Source organism: Pseudophryne corroboree, chromosome 3 (assembly GCF_028390025.1).
Source record: "Pseudophryne corroboree isolate aPseCor3 chromosome 3, aPseCor3.hap2, whole genome shotgun sequence".
Classification (NCBI taxonomy): Eukaryota; Metazoa; Chordata; class Amphibia; order Anura; family Myobatrachidae; genus Pseudophryne; species Pseudophryne corroboree.
Window position 1 is genome coordinate 305,036,578 of NC_086446.1, and position 17,463 is coordinate 305,054,040.

General features: G+C 46.7%; 1 protein-coding gene across 1 annotated transcript in view; it reads left to right on the forward strand.

The window, feature by feature from the left end:
- The window catches only part of CTSZ (cathepsin Z), a 44,576-nt gene that overhangs the window by 3,955 nt on the left and 23,158 nt on the right, over nucleotides 1-17,463 (forward strand). The window contains exons 2-4 of the mRNA XM_063959383.1: nucleotides 10,287-10,450; nucleotides 11,315-11,494; nucleotides 11,829-11,979. Of these exons, the coding sequence (XP_063815453.1) occupies nucleotides 10,287-10,450; nucleotides 11,315-11,494; nucleotides 11,829-11,979 (495 nt within the window). The remainder of the gene's footprint in view (nucleotides 1-10,286; nucleotides 10,451-11,314; nucleotides 11,495-11,828; nucleotides 11,980-17,463) is intronic.

Consider the following 17,463-nt stretch of genomic DNA (forward strand, 5'->3'; position numbering starts at 1 on the left):
GCCTAAATGCCCACTATTATTTACATCTTCCTTTCTGTAGAAACCCTAAATTGCAGGACGGCATGGCGACCCACTCCCTCACCATATGGAGAGCAGGGGGTATAGATTCTATAGGCCATTTGTTTTCAACTTGGAAAACAAAAGGCCCCTTTTTGTATTCGAAAGCTGTGGCCAAATTTGAAATACTTCAGGCTTACCCAATAGCATTCTTACAATCATAACACTAAAGGCTAAATGTAAGGGTGCGATTTGGGAAAACGTGCCATTTTTACAGCAAATTCGCACGTTTTCTGAAGATTGCAAATGTAATAGGATGCGGTTTTGCACAAAATCGCATCTTTTTACTTATACCAAAAATCGCATCCAGATGTTTTCCCATTCAAAACACTGAAAATCGCAAATGTAATAGGATGCGATTTTGACACTTAAACAGAAACGCTTACCAAAAATCGCCAGAATAATAGACCAGGTTCACACTGGCGATTTTTGGGTAAGCATGCACATATCATAGTGTTTTAATAGTTAAAAGTAAAAAAAAACAACGTGCAGATCTCCCCCAAAAGCATAACCAGCTCTGGGCTCTTTGAGCCGGTCCTGGTTGCAAAAATACAGGGAAAATATTGACTGGGGATTCCCCGTATTTAAACAACCAGCACCGGGCTCTTGGACTGGTCCTGGTTCCAAATATAGGAGGGCAAAAGAAGTAGGGTCCCCCGTATTTTTGAAACCAGCACCGGACTCCACTAGCCAGGGAGGAGATGACGCAGCCAGGGGACACTTATATATGTCCCTGCGGCCAAAGCATCACAAATTCCCAACTAGTCACCCCTGGGTGGGGTTCCCAGAGGGGAGTGGGGACCCCTACAATAAAGGGATCCCCCTCTTCGGGCACCCAAGGGCCAGGGATGGTGACTTCATAGCTTTCTGTCAATCAGGCGGAGCTCATAGGCTATAATGGAGGATCCCGATCCTCCATTATAGTCAATGATGGGAACCTGCGGTCTGCCTTAAACAGTGACCTCAATTAACCTCGCTGTCTACCGCAGACCGCAATTTTCCCACGATTGACTATAATGGAGGATTGCGATCCTCCATTATAGCCTATGCGCTCCGCCTGATTGGCTGAGCGCTCCTAGCCTGTCAATCTGGAGAGCGCTATGACATGACGTTCCCTGATTGGCTGCCAGGTCCTCTAGTGGGGAGTCTTGGCATTTGGGGATAGGGGATCCATGTGTAAACATGGATCCCCTTTAGTTGGGTGGACTGTTTTTTTTGCAGATGCCTACATGGACAGAAGAGGACCGATCTACACAGGATTCTAGGTGAGTATATTGTTTTTTTTTTTTTTTTATAGGTACCCTAATGGATTCTACTTGGACACGGAGACAGAGGTGCTGCGTGGGACAGTAGATAAGTATGTGTGAGTGTGTAAGTGTGTGAAAATAAACTTTTACTTTCACGGTATGTGTGTCTTGTCTTTTTTTGGGTATTTCTTTTGTTGTGGAACTACAGGTATCAGCGGGCCCGTTAATTCCCCGCATGCTGGTACTTGTGGTTCTCCAGGTACCAGCATGTGGGTGAGGCTTGCTGGGACTTGTAGTTCCACAACAAAAGACAATATTCATCCCTGGCCCTGGAGGTGGGGGGACTCCTTTATTGTTGGGGTCCACACTCCCCCGGGGAACCCCAGCCAGGGGTGACTATTTGGAGGGTTTGTGATGCTTTGGCTGCAGGGACCTATATAGAAGTGTCCTCCGGCTGCGGCATCACCTCCCTGGCTAGTGGAACCCGGTGCTGGTCTAAAAAATACAGGGGACCCCTACTTCTTTTGTCCCCCCGTATTTTTGGAACCAGGACCAATCCAAGAGCCTGGTACTGTTTGTTTAAATACGGGGAACCCCCAGTCAATTCCACCCCCCACCCCCTGTATTTTTGCAAACAGGAGCGGCTCAAAGAGGTGATGCTTTTGGGGGGGACCTGCACTTCATTTTTTTTTTTTAACACTTAACTTTCTCTAACGTCCTAGAGGATGCTGGGGACTCCGTAAGGACCATGGGGATAGACTGGCTCCGCAGGAGACATGGGCACTTTAAGAAAGACTTTAGCTCTGGTGTGCACTGGCTCCTCCCTCTATGCCCCTCCTCCAGACCTCAGTTTGATACTGTGACCAGAGGAGATGGGTGCTTTTCAGAGAGCTCTCCTGAGCTTTCTGACAGAAAGTATATTTGTTAGGTTTTTTATTTTCAGGGAGCCTGCTGGCAACAGACTCCCTGCATCGAGGGACTGAGGAGAGAGAAGCAGACCTACTTCTGTGAGTTTAAAGGGTCTGCTTCTTAGGCTACTGGACACCATTAGATCCAGAGGGAGTCAGAACACAGGTCTCACCCTGGAGTTCGTCCCGCAGCCGCGCCGCCGTCCTCCTCACAGAGCCGGAAGATAGAAGCCGGGTGAGTACGAGAAGAAAAGAAGACTTCATGATCTTCACTGAGGTAATGCACAGCACTGCAGCTGTGCGCCATTGCTCCCACACACGGCAGTCACTGTAAGGGTGCAGGGGGGGCGCCTTGGGCAGCAATATAAACCTCATTTCTGGCAAAAGAGATATATATACAGCTAGGCACTGTATATATAAAGAGCCCCCGCCAGTTTTTATTATATTTAAGCGGGACAGAAGCCCGCCGCCGAGGGGGCGGGGCTTCTCCCTCAGCACTCACCAGCGCCATTTTCTCCAAAGCACAGCTGAGAGGAAGCTCCCCGGACTCTCCCCTGCTTATCCACGGTGAAAGGGGGGTTTCAGAGAAGAGGGGGGCACATAATTGGCAGCAAATAATAGTATTACAGCGCTACCGGGTAAACACATTGTGTGTTTTTCCTGGGGTATTAGCGCTGGGTGTGTGCTGGTATACTCTCTCTCTCTGTCTCTCCAAAGGGCCTTGTGGGGGAACTGTCTTCAGATAAGAGGATTCCCTGAGTGTGTGGTGTGTCGGTACGTGTGTATCGACATGTCTGAGGTAAAAGGCTCTTCTAAGGAGGAGATGGAGTAAATGTGTGTGTGTGTGGTGTCTCCGTCGACAACGCCGACACCTTATTGGATATGTGGAATAAAGTGCTGAGGTAAATTTATTGCACAAAAGATTAGAGAACAGACAGGGACAGACATGGGTAGATTCCCTATGTCGCAGGGACCTTCAGAGTCTCAAAACGCCCACTATCCAAAATAATAGACACTGATACCGACACGGAGTCTGACTCCAGTGTCGACTACGATGATGCAAAGTTACAGCCAAAACTGGCAGAAAAGTATTCAATATATGATTATTGTAATAAAAGATGTTTTGCATATCACTGATGACCCATCTGTCCCTGACACGAGGGTACACATGTGTAAGGGGAAGAAAGCAGAGATAACATTTCCCCCCTCTCATGAACCAAATGAATTGTGTGAAAAAGAGCGGGAATCTCCAGACAAACTGCAGTTTCCCAAAAGAATTCTCATGGCGTATCCTTTCCCTGCTAGGACCAGGATACGATGGGAATCCTCCCCTAGGGTGAACAAGGCGCTGACACGTTTACCCAAAAGGTAGCGCTGACATACCAAGATACAGCTACCCTCAGGGATCCTGCAGATAGCATGCAGAAAAGTACTTTGAAGTCCATTTACACACATTCTGGTACACAACTCAGACCGGCGATTGTGTCGGCAGGGGTTTATAGCGCTGTAGCAGCGTGGACAGATACCTTATCAAGAAGCTACAGAGGTATTGCACCAGGTCAAGAGACCCTCAGACAGTAGCTGTAGATGCCCTAGTGACACCGTGGGTGTTCCAGTCGGTCTATGTATTTCCGCCTCTTCCTCTCATACCCAAGGTGTTGAGAATGGTAGGAGGGAGAGGAGTGAGAACAATCCTCATTGTTCCAGATTGGCCACGAAGGACCTGGTATCCAGATCTGCAGGAAATGCTCACAGAAGATCCGTGGCCTCTTCCTCTAAGACAGGACCTGTTGCAACAGAGGCCATGTCTATTTCAAGACTTACCGCGGCTGAGTTGGATGGCATGGCGGTTGAACGCCGGATCCTAGCGGATAGGGGTATTCCGGATGAGGTCATTCCTACGCTAATAAAGGCTAGGAAGGACATGACATCTAAACATTATCACCGTATATGGCGAAAATATGTTTCTTGGTGTGAGGCCAGGAATGCTCCTACGGAAGAATTCCATCTGGGCCGTTTCGTTCACTTCTTGCAAACTGGAGTGAATTTCAGCCTAAAATTAGGATCTATTAAGGTTCAGATTTCGGCCTTATCCATTTTCTTTCAAAAGGAATCGGCCTCTCTCCCTGAAGTACAAACTTTTGTGAAGGGAGTACTGCATATTCAGCCTCCTTTTGTACCTCTGGTGACGCCTTGGGACCTTAACGTGGTGTTAAGTTTCATTAAGTCACACTGGTTTGAAGCACTTAAAACGGTGGAGTTGAAAAATCTCACTTGGAAGGTGGTCATGTTATTAGCCTTGGCTTCGGCTAGGCGAGTGTCGGAATTAGCGGCTTTATCACATAAAAGCCCCTATCTGGTTTTCCATATGGATAGAGCGGAATTGCGGACCCGTCCTCAATTCCTGCCAAAAGTGGTTTCATCCTTTCATATGAACTATTGTGGTGCCTGTGGCTACGCGTGACTTGGAGGATCCCGAGTCCCTTGATGTGGTCAGGGCTTTGAAAATTTATGTGGCCAGATCGGCTACAGTCAGAAAAACAGAAGCACTGTTTGTCATGTATGCAACCAACAAGATTGGTGCCCCTGCTTCAAAGTAGACTATTGCTCGCTGGATCTGTAACACGATTCAGCAGGCGCATTCTACGGCGGGATTGCCGTTACCTAAATCGGTCAAGGCCCATTCCACTAGGAAGGTGGGCTCTTCTTGGGCGGCTGCCAGAGGGGTCTCGGCGCTACAGCTGTGCCGAGCTACTACTTGGTCGGGTTCAAACTCCTTTGCAAAGTTCTATAAGTTTGATACCCTGGCTGAGGAGGACCTCCTGTTTGCTCAATCAGTGCTGCAGAGTCATCCGCACTCTCTGGCCCGTTTGGGAGCTTTGCTATAATCCCCATGGTCCTTACGGAGTCCCCAGCATCCTCTAGGACGTTAGAGAAAATAAGATTTTAAACCTACCGGTAAATCTTTTTCTCGTAGTCCGTAGAGGATGCTGGGCGCCCGTCCCAAGTGCGGACTACTTCTGCAAGACTTGTATATAGTTATTGCTTACATAAGGGTTATGTTATAGTCTCATCGGTCTTGGACTGATGCTATGTCGTTTTCATACTGTTAACTGGATAGTATATCACAAGTTATACGGTGTGATTGGTGTGGCTGGTATGAATCTTGCCCTTGGATTAACAAAAATCCTTTCCTCGTACTGTCCGTCTCCTCTGGGCACAGTTTCTCTAACTGAGGTCTGGAGGAGGGGCATAGAGGGAGGAGCCAGTGCACACCAGGGCTAAAGTCTTTCTTAAAGTGCCCATGTCTCCTGCGGAGCCTGTCTATCCCCATGGTCCTTACGGAGTCCCCAGCATCCTCTACGGACTACGAGAAAAAGATTTACTGGTAGGTTTAAAATCTTATTTTTACAGACAGAAGCATGCACGGATCTTACTGATCTGTGGTTAAGGGAGAGAGCCCGCTGTAGGACCCTTGTATTAGGCTCCTCACGCACTATACACTAAATTGTCTTATCCTAGCAATACAGTTGTTAGTTTCGGGCTGTGTGCTGGTTCCTCCTCTCTGAGGGGTCTATTTACTAAGCCTTGGATGGAGATAAAGTCGCTGGAGATAAAGTACCAACCAATCGGCTCCTGTCATTTTTCAAACACACCCTGTGACATGGCAGTTAGGAGCCAATTGGCTAGTATTTTATCTCCAGCGACTTTATCTCCATCCAAGGCTTAGTAAATAGACCTCGGAGTCTCTTCACACATACTGGGCTGGGCAGGCTTGCTTGTACCCTGTGTCTCTGTGTGAATGTAAATGCCCTCAATCAGCATGGTGAAAAGAGCTGTGTGCGCTGTTTGTCACACCAAGTTTTACCCCTCCCCTGCAGATTCTCTCACGTGTGAACAATGCAGTCATCCCTCACAAACTAGTGGGGCTTCTGGGGGTGTATTGCAGGAGCATCCTTGGCTCAGTTCAATTAAAACTATGATGGCTGACATGTCAAATGAATTAACTACTGCCAGGCAAGAAAGACAGCAGTTACAACAGTCTATGGCTGCTCTGACCAAAGACAGGGCAGATGACAGACGTCTCTCTCCTCTCCCTAATCCTTTACCCCAAAAAAGGGGGTTACCTGATATCCTCTCGGAATCTGAGGAGGAGGTACCAAAGGTGGAAGAGCTGGAATCAAATACTGAGTTAGATGATTCCTCTACTGCACAAGGGGTAGAATCACTTATAATTGCTGTAAGAGATGTCTTAAATATTCCTACTACTGAATCTGATGTGCAGCAATCCTTTTTCTCTGTGCAGAAAAAGGTACAGGTCACATTTCCTGACTCCAAGGAACTGAATGACCTTTTCAGAGAGCCATGGGTCTCTCCTAATGAGAAATTCCAAGTGTAAAAAAAATGGATGGCCGCCTTTCCATTTGTTCAGGAAGGGCGTAAAGTGTGGGAAACTCCCCCGGCAGTGGATGCCTCAGCGTCATGCCTGTCAAAAAAAAACTTAGTTCTGCCAGTTCCAGGGGCTACGACCTTAAAGGAACCTGCAGATAGGAAAATAGAAGCAACTTTATAATCTATTTATGTTGCGGCAGGGGCATCCCAAAGGCCTATTATTGCAGGATGTTGGGTGACACACGCCATACACACTTGGGCAGGTAACATTCAGGAGGGCTTCACAGGGAATAAGTGCCTGGCCGACTTGGTCATGCTGGTTCAGCATATTCAGGAGTCTGCCCGCTTCCTCTGTGATACCATCAAAGGAATCGGTGTTATTAATGCCCGTACCTCTACCATGGCAGTCTCTGCTCGCAGAGCGTTGTGGTTACGCCAGTGGGTGGCGGACGCTGAGTCTAAAAAGTGTGTGGAAGCCTTACCCTTCATTGGCTGTTTGCAGGTGAATTGGATACCTGGTTTTTGAAGGTGACCGCTGGAAATTCCACGTACCTCCCCTCCGCTGCTCCGCCAGCTAGGCGCTCTTACACTGGACCTTCTCTGCAGTCCTTTCGGACCGCGCGCTTTAAGGGTAAAGCCAGAGGTTCCTCAAATGCGGCACGAGGATCCAGAGGTAAGTCCCGCAAACCTGCTACCACAGGATCTCAGGACCAGAGAGTCAGCGCTGGCTCCTCAAAACACTCAGCATGACGGTGTCCCTCTGCTCCAGGGGGACCTCAAGGTGGGAGCTCGTCTGAGATTCTTCAGCTCCATTTGGAACAGCTCCTGCCAGGATGCCTGGGTAAAAGACCTGATCTCCCAGGGCTACAAACTGGAGTTCGACAGTTCTCCACCTCAAAGGTTTTCAAATCGGGTTTACCGGTTTCAGAAACCATGTGCCTCGCACTACAGGAGGCCATTCAAAAGTTAGTCCAGACCCAGGTCATTGTTCCTGTGTCACTTCAGCAACGGGTCGAAGGATACTATGCCAGCCTTTTTGTGGTTCGGACGGTTCAGTGAGGCCCATTTTGAACCTCAAATCGTTAAACCCATATCTGCGGGTTTTCCAGTTCAAAATGGAGTCTCTGAGAGCTGTGATCTCAGGTCTGGAGGAGGGGGAGTTCTTGGTCTCTCTGGATATAAAGGACGACTACCTCCATGTCCCAATATGGCCACCTTATCAGGCATTTCTCAGGTTTGCTCTGATGGAGAATCACTATCCGTTCCAAGCGCTACCCTTCGGCTTATCCACAGCCCCAAGGGTTTTCACCAAGGTCATGGCAGAGATGATGTTACAACTCAGGATTCAGGGGGTGAACATTGTCTCCTACCTAGACGATCTGCTCATAAAAGCAAGGTCAAAGGAACTCCTGCTGGACAGCATCTTCCGCACGACATCCCTGTCGTCACACCACGGGTGGATTCTGAATTTACAGAAATCACACCTGGAGCCAACCCAACGCATCCAGTTCCTGGGGATGATCCTGGACACGGTGGCTCAAAAAGTCTTCCTTCCTGCAGACAAGGTGAAGGCGCTTCAGAAGTTGGTTCGAGCGGTTCTACAACCAAACAGGGTCTCGATACATCTTTGCACCAGTCTGTTGGGAAAGATGGTGGCCTCCTTCGAGGCCATTCCATTTGGAAGATTCCATGCAAGGACTTTCCAACTGGATCTCCTGAAGAAGTGGTCGGGTTCGCATCTGCAGATGCACCTGGTCATGCGTCTGTCACCACAGGCCAGAATTTCTCTTCTGTGGTGGTTGCGGCCCTCCAACCTATTGGCGGGGAGAAGCTCTGAGATCCAGAATTGGATTCTCGTGACCACGGACGCCAGCCTTCAGTGCTGGGGTGCTGTTACCCGAGGGGCACAGTTCCAGGGCAGGTGGTAGAGACCTGCCTTTCGATAAACATACTGGAACTCAGAGCGATATACAATGCTCTGCTGCAGGGGGTTCATTTGCTCTGAGGTCAAGCCATTCAAGTTCAGTTAGACAATGCCATGGCAGTGGCATACATCAATCGACAAGGAGGAACAAAGAGCAGGGCCTGCCCGCGGAAGGTATCCAAGATACTCCTTTGGGTCAAAAGGAATGCAAAGGCGGTATCTGCCATTTTCATTCCCGGAGTGGACAACTGGGAGGCGGACTTCCTCAGTCGTCACAACCTCCACCCAGGAGAGTGGGGTCTCCATTCACAGGTGTTCCGGATGATAACAGATCTGTGGGGACGTCCGCAGATCAATCTGATGGCCTCTTGACTCACTAACAAGCTTCCGTGCTATTGTTCCAGGACGAGGGACCCTCTGGCAGCGGCACTGGACGCGCTGACAACACTGTGGGCTTACCAACTAGTGTACCTGTTTCCTCTGATTCCATTGCTCCCCAGGATTCTAAAAAAAATCACGAGAGGGGGAGTACAGGCAATTCTCATTGCCCCCTGACTAGCCTCGAATGGTTTGGTACGCGGATCTTCTGGACATGGCAACAGAAGACCCCAAGGACCTTCCACCCCGAAACAGAACTGTACTTATGTGTAAGCGTTGTCGCGACCTGGCGGGGAGTTGTTGGAGCGACTCTAAGGTACGTATAAGATGCTGTTTAGAAAGATCACTCAGAAAAAATAGTAAGACTATAAAAATAAAATAAAGAAAAGCTTATGGCTGCTAAAACCAGCTGCCCTTAGACCATGGTCCGGCTCCTGCCGCACCAAACAAAAAACTGATTTGCCTAAGCCAGGAGGTGGGGATATGTGGACGGGCCCATTGCATGCTGGGAGGCCAAAAAGCTTTGACCGTTTGGTGCAAATCCGCTGTCGCTCCATCATATCCCAATGTATCCTGTGGATACCCTGTGGATCCTGCAGGAGAAGAGAGGATTTTAATTACCTACCGGTGAATCCTTTTATCGTAGTCCATAAGGGATACTGGGCGCCTGCCTCTGTGCTTCACCTTTCCTGCAAGTTATTGTTTTGGTGTGAAGATGTTATCAGCTATTGCTGTTTTCTGGTTAGCAGTTGCTCGTTTGTTTGTTGCTGTGTGCTGGTTCGTTAATCTCACCACTCATGCATTGTCATGTTTCCTCCTCTTAAGTGTGTCCTTCTCCTTCGGGCACAGTTTTCTTAGACTGAGCTGTGTGGGAGGGCATAGAGGGGAGGAGCCAGCACACCCTGTTGAAGAAATTTAAAGTGCACCGGTACCTTTGGACCCCATCTATACCCCATTGTAATAAGTGTCCCCAGTATCCCTTATGGACCACGAGAATAGGATTTACCGGTAGGTAATTAAAATCCTCTTTTCAGTAATTCAACTTAAAAGGTGAAACTAATATATTATATAGACTCATTACATGCAAAGTGAGATATTTCAAGCCTTTGTCATAATTTTGATGATTGTGTCCTACAGTTTAAAAAAATCCAAAATCTCAGAAAATTAGATTACATAAAATCAATAAAAAAAGGATTTTAAATACAGAAATGTGGGCCCTCTGAAAAGTATAATCATACATATGTACTCAGTACTTGGTTTGGACCCCTTTGTATTGAGAAAGGCCCTAAATCCAGAGGAAATATTGGATATTTTATATGTTAGAAGCAAGCCTTGTTTTAGGAGAAACGTTGTAATCATAATCTTAATATTCGTCTGCAGGAGCTACCCACGGCCACATGAATACATACCTGTACAAAGTCTGCCAAAGGCATGGGACTGGCGCAGTGTCAATGGAACCAACTTTGTCAGCTCTACACGGAATCAGCACATCCCGCAGTACTGTGGGTCATGCTGGGCACACGGGAGTACCAGCGCTATGGCAGGTGAGATCACTATAATAACATAAGGTGCCTGGCAAAAAAAAGCATGTTGATATTGGCATATGCCGTTCAATCTTACTCTATTGCCTGACCCTAACTCTACCCCTAACCGAACCCAAACTGCAGTATATCCCTAAATGAAACCTAACCCTAATGTCTACATTATGTTAGTTATGACACTAGGAATGTTGACATGATTTTGTGTATGTCAACTTTCAGAACATGTTCATATTCTGAATATCGACAAACTGCATATTCCTTGCAAAAGTATTTTACATATTTAAGTATTCATTAAAAGGGGAACCCAGATACTATACATATAAACCATCCAGCTTCAGTTAAGTCCTAAGCTATAGATTGTAAGCTTGCGAGCAGGGCCTTTCTACCTCTATGACTGTTTGTTTATTACCCAGTTTTGTTTTATCATTGTGTCCAATTGTAAAGCGCAACGGAATTTGCTGCGCTAGAAAAGAAACTGTTAATAAATAAATAAGCTATGGTGGTACTTCCTCATCTGTCACAGGCCTCTACACAATGCAGAGAGCATTTTCTGGTGCACTCGTCACAATGCAGAGAGCATTTTCTGGTGGCCGTTACACAGTACAGAGAGCATTCTGGTGGTCTCTACACTCCATAGGGAGCATCATAATATCCGATTATGAAATATAAAGTGCCCAATACACAAATGAGGCCTACCATTGGTGAATGGCTACTGCTGTTCACGGAACAATGTGTAAATTTTGCGCCCTATTGACCTACTCTTATCACATTAAAACTATATATTTGCAATTACTGTACAATGCCTTACATGATAAAATTGCATGTTGGAACCTTTATAAAAATATTAATGTTTATCTTCTGTCACAGATCGAATTAATATCAAGAGGAAAGGGGCGTGGCCTTCTGCATACCTGTCTGTTCAGAACGTGATTGACTGTGGAAATGCGGGATCCTGTGAGGGTGGGGACCACGGAGGGGTCTGGGAATATGCACACAGTCATGGAATCCCTGATGAGACCTGTAACAATTACCAGGCCAAGGACCAAGGTAAGAGAAGCGATTTCATGGTATTACATACTATCAAATTGAAAAGTATTCTTGTTGACGCCACATGGTAGAACGCAGTCTAACAATTCACTAGAAACCAGTAACATCAGAGTTTAGATTAATATTCATGAAGTACTAAGGTTCATGAGATCAGTATCACTGAGTAATACCCATGGGCTGTGAAACAGACAGCACGGTCGTATATAATTATAAATACATGCCTGAAAGCACAGGAGGAAGACAGAAAGAAAAAAATATTTATTTAGTTAAATTAGCAGTAGTACAAAAGGTGAAAACAGTTTATTAATGTATGCATCTTTGTTTTAAACTTTAGTGTGCAACAAATTTAACCAGTGTGGTACCTGTGTCACTTTCCATAAATGCTCATACCTATCCAATTACACCCTGTGGAAAGTCAGCGATTTCGGCTCGGTCAGTGGAAGGGAAAAAATTATGGCCGAGATCTACAAGAATGGACCAATCAGGTGACCAGTACATAAATACAATTCTAAATCGTGTATGGCCCTACACAGGATTAATGGCTAACACTTGTATTTGCACAGCTATAAATGAATGAGCATCCGCACCTACACACATAAGACAGACCTCTTGTGGGATCAGTCACACTTCACTCTGTGTATGTCTCAGTGATGTCACTAATATCAAAGCTTGTACTGACAGCCAGCATCAATAACAGCTGAATGCCCAAATTCTGCCACTCTTGTAAGAATATTTACTAAAACGGGGTAAGGCATACTTTTACTGCCCAGGCAAACTAACAAATTAAATGTAATGGGCCCTACACACCGGCCGACATGACTGCACGATATGAACGATCTCGTTCATTAATGAACGAGATAACGTTCATATCGTGCAGTGTGGAGGCTCCAGCGACGAACGATGCGCGGCCCTGCACTCGTTCATCGCTGGTGTCCCGTTGGCTGTGCATGCAGGCCAATATGGACGATCTCGTCCATATTTGCCTGCAGTTCTATGGAGGAGTGAAGTATCTTCACCCCCCCCCCCCCCCCGTCACTGCCCCCCGCCGCCGGGTCGCCCGTCTCCGCCGTCGGGCAGCTCGGCGGCGGATCGGCCAGTGTGTAGGGCCTATAAGACTAGTCTCCCAGTTTCTACACCAGTTTAAAAGAGAAATATTGGGGGATGTGGATTTAATATATAGGACATATTTGTTTGCAGCGCAGCGATCAGGCTAAAAAATGGCAGTTCTGCGCATGCGGCGCAATGCGCACACGCGACGTACGGGCACAACGAAGGATGTAGCTTTGCACAGGGTCTAGCGATGCATTTCAGTCGCACTGCTTGCCGCAGAGTGATTGACATGAAGTGGGCGTTTCTGGGTGGCAACTGACCGTTTTCAGGGAGTGTGCGGAAAAACACAGGCGTGGCTGGGCGGGTTTGTGACGTCAAATCTGGAAATGAATAGTCTGTAGTGATCGCAAGCACTTAGTAGATTTCGAGCTACTCTGAAACTACACAAAAAACTTTTGTAGCCGCTGTGTGATACAACCATTCGCACTTCTGCTAAGCTAAAATACACTCCAAGTGGGCGGCGGCATAGCGTTTGCATGGCTGCTAAAAACTGCTAGCGAGCGATCAACTCGGAATGACCCCCAGTGTCCCCTGTAGGTTCACGGGGCAATTGTGTACACTAATAGCGTCTGGATCCATTCAGCATTCACTACCGTATTGATTGATCCAGAAAGCGGGGTGAAGTCTCTCTGTATCCCACTCTCCTGAGCTGGGTGATACAGCCCTAAGTCTCTATCTACCTTTGAGTACGAGTCTGTAAACTAAGACTGCTGTTTCTTTCGCTGAATGTTTAAACTCCTATATAAGGTAAGGCAGTAATCTGTTTCTCCTACTTACTTGAAATGTATCTGTAGTTGATTATGTGCTCATATTGCTTATAATACTAATGTATAACCTGTAACTAATTGCTAGTGTGATTGCTGACTTTACTATAATTCTGTCAGTCTTCTGTGTATTCTGATCCTCAATGCTGGTGCAAAGCAGGGAGGGATTGGATTGTATGTCTCTTTAACAAAACGTAAAGGCATCAGTTCCACTTAGTAGGGGAAACGCAAGACACAGCCGCACTGGGCAGTACTAATGGTGTATCTTTTTCTCTGGTAAGAAAATTCTCTGTAGACCTGAATCCAATATGGCCCCCAAATGAACCATCAGCTGTGACGGATTCAGAGACGACTTTTCCCAGTTTATGAGCCACCCGTGTCTTTGTAGACAAACTACTGTCTGTTGAAGATGGCTCAAAAGTAATTCCTGCGAATGTGCTAGGATTAAAAGGTCGTCGAGGTATGGAAAAATTCTTATCCCCTGCTTGCGGAGATAAGCTGCTATAACCACCATAATTTTGGTAAACACCCTAGGTGCTGTTGCTAGCCCGAAGGGCAAGGCTTGGAACTGAAAATGTTGCTGGAGGGTGGCAAACCTGAGGTAACATTGATGAGACCGTGCTATAGGCACGGGATCCGGTCTGAAGATCGACAGTGTCTAGGTCGACAATGTTTAGGTCGACCACTATAGGTCGACAGTCACTAGGTCGACATGGATGGAAGGTCGACAGGGTTTCTAGGTCGACAGGTCTAAAGGTCGACATGAGTTTAAAAAAAAAAAAATTTTTTTTTGGATTTTTTCATACTTAACGATCCATGTGGACTACGATTGGAACGGTAAAGTGTGCCGAGGGAAGCGGTAGCGGAGCGAAGGCACCATGCCCGAAGCATGGCGAGCGAAGCGAGCCATGCGAGGGGACGCGGTGCACTAATTTGGGATCCCGGTCACTTTACGAAGAAAACGAAAAAAAAAAACCAAAAAAAAACCTCATGTCGACCTTTAGACCTGTCGACCTAGAAACCCTGTCGACCTTCCATCCATGTCGACCTAGTGACTGTCGACCTATAGTGGTCGACCTAAACATTGTCGACCTAGACACTGTCGATTAAACGAACCACACCCATAGGCACATGTAGGTAAGCATCCTGCTACATCCTCTGAGCTGAAACTCTGCGACTGATCATCATACGGAGTATTTGAATATACTGTATCATCATCTGTTGTATCATCTTGTGTAGTCTGTAACATAGACGTATCTATTTTAATCTTACCTGTACCCTGGTTACTTGTAGAGGCTACTGGAACCAAACCATAGGGAGGGAGCTGCATGTATGGGTTAATAGTGTAACCTATTCCCTGGGGTGGAGCTACAGGAGTTAATCTGTCTGCTATTGAAGACAAAGTGTGCGCAAACATACTCCATGGTGGCTCTATTGGTTGTTGAACCAATTCCTGCTTTTTACTTTGCTGAAAAGCAAAACAGTTTGCACATAACCCCTCATAAGTGACCAACCGGCCTATTCCAATTAACCCTGTTTTACAAGATAAACATGTTAAGGATGTAGGAGTGCTTGATAAGTTTTCTTCATCACTTTTGCCGCTCACAGACATGGTAATAATCTGTTTTTTATGACTACACAATTTGTGACTGAAAATCACCTATATATAAATATATAGAAGTGAGATCAATCTGACCACAACCGTGCACCTTAATTGAGGTTCAGAACAGAACTGACAACATATAAAAGTCACCACACATACTAGCAGTCAGTCTCATGTTAAAACATTAAACATTGTCATATGAGAATACAATCACCATCATAATAACTTACAAGTAAGTAGGAAAATTGTATTTCTGTTTTTAACCAGTTTTTCAGACATATCATACAGAAAACAACAGTAATATACAGGCCTCATATGCAATATGTACCAAAAATTAACAATTCATACTAACAAGTAGAGAGAATTTTTAGTACTGTATAACCAATTTCTCCATAGAGTGGGATACAGGGAGACTCACCACACTTCCATATCCATCAATACGCTCGCAAGACGCTGAGTGGATTCAGACGCTACTGGTGTACATTGCCGCTCCGATAACTGATGAGAGACACGGACGCTCACTAACGGACACAGACGCTCAGTGAATGCTATGTGTATGCAGACACTACAGCCTGCGACTCGGTCTAGGGGGGCAATCTAGTGTACACAACCGCAGCGTCTAAGCTGCGACCGAGTACCCTCGTGGTAGCGTCTGAGCCGAAAGTGAGGTCATTAGTTCATGGACGGGAGACGCACGGAAACTGGTCATGAACTTGGGGGCGGGGCGGCCAGGAGAGCGTCTAACTCCCCCCGTTGAGTTAAACTCTAAGGATCGCGGCCTCAACATAGTCCTGGCGCCTATGATCCCTAAAGCATAGCGCTGTTGCACTTAAGAGTGGCGGCGCATTAACACACTGTTTGTAGTCTCCTCCAATACAGTGTAGCTGTGTCCGAAACCCCTAGTAAGAGGAAACCGATGCCTTACCTTCTCCCCATGCTCCGGCTACAGCCTGGTTACGTCTGCTGGACCTGCTAGAATCATCCGACACAGACGCCCGTCGAGACAGCACTATACCGCGAAGGTAAGCGTTGTTGCGACCTGGTGGAGAGTTGTTGGAGCGACTCTTATTAGTATGCGTTTAAGACGCTGTTAAGAAAAGTCACTCAAGGAAAAAAAACATAGTAAGACTATAAAAATAAAATAATAAAAGCTTCAGGCTGCTAGTAACAGCAGCCCTGTGACCATGGTCCGGCTACTGCGGCACCAAACAAAAAACTGATTTGACGGAGTCAGTGGGCGGGATTATATGGAGAAGCCCCAGTGCATCCTGGGAGGCCAGAAAGCTCGTGACCGTTTGGTGCCATTTCCGCTGTTGCTCCAGCATATCCCAATGTTATCCTGTGGATAATCTGTGGACCCAGCCAGAGAAATGCTCAGTTCCACTGGAGGCCTCTGCAATGTCTGATCCTTTCCAAATGGAATGGTTTTCATCAGACAATAAAAAGGCAGACAATGGACGTTCCTCTGGAAGTAAGGAGGTAATTAGCCTGGTGGCTACAGACATTCTATCTGGACAAAGGGAGACCCTTTTGGATATCAGATTGGGAAAGTCTGACAATGGTTGCAAGTCTTCTAGGCTGGGGAGCGGTGTCAGGGAGGCGTTGCTTCCAGGGGCAGTGGACCAATGAAGAAAGTTGCCTGCCAATAAATATATTGGAACTTCGGGCCATGTATATGGCACTTATTCAGGCAAAGGACATCCTTCAGGGGAAATCAGTTCAAATCTGCTCAGACAATGCAACGGCAGTAGCGTACCTCAACCATCAGGGTGGAACTCGTAGCCAAAAATCAATGGAGGAGGTAAGTCAAACGTTAAAGTGCGCAGAACTTCATTATCCAGCCTTGTCCACAGTGTTCATTGCGGGAGTCCTGAATTGGGAAGCTGATTTTCTCCGTCGACACGCTATTCATGCAAACGAATGGGCTTTACACCCCGAGGCCTTCCAAATTCTGGTAGACAAGTGGGGATTACCGGAGATAGAGCTCATGGCGTCCCATCAGAACAACAAAGTTCCTGCATACAGGTCAAGAACAAAGGATCCCAAAGCGACCCTTGTGGATGCCCTGTCAGTGAGAAGGGACCTTCTTCTGGCCTATGTGTTTCTAACAATCGCCCCATTACCCAGGGTGATGCGAAAGGATAAACAAGGAAAGGGTACCGTGATACTAATAGCTCCGGCTTGGCCCAGAAAACATTGGTACACAGATCTTGAGAGGATGTCGATGGATGTTCCATTACTACTCCCACAACCTCCAGATCTACTGTCTCAGGGTCCTTCCTATCACACTGGATCGACTGTCTTTGACAGCGTGGCTCTTGAGACTTCCATGCTGAAAGCAAGAGGATTCTCACAACAGGTAATTCAAACAATGCTCAGAGCAAGGAAACCTTCCTCAGATCGCATTTATCACCGAATATGGCAAGCCTATATTCAATGGTGCAGTGACCGGAAATTTGACCCAAGGTCTTTCAGAGTTTACAGAGTCTTAG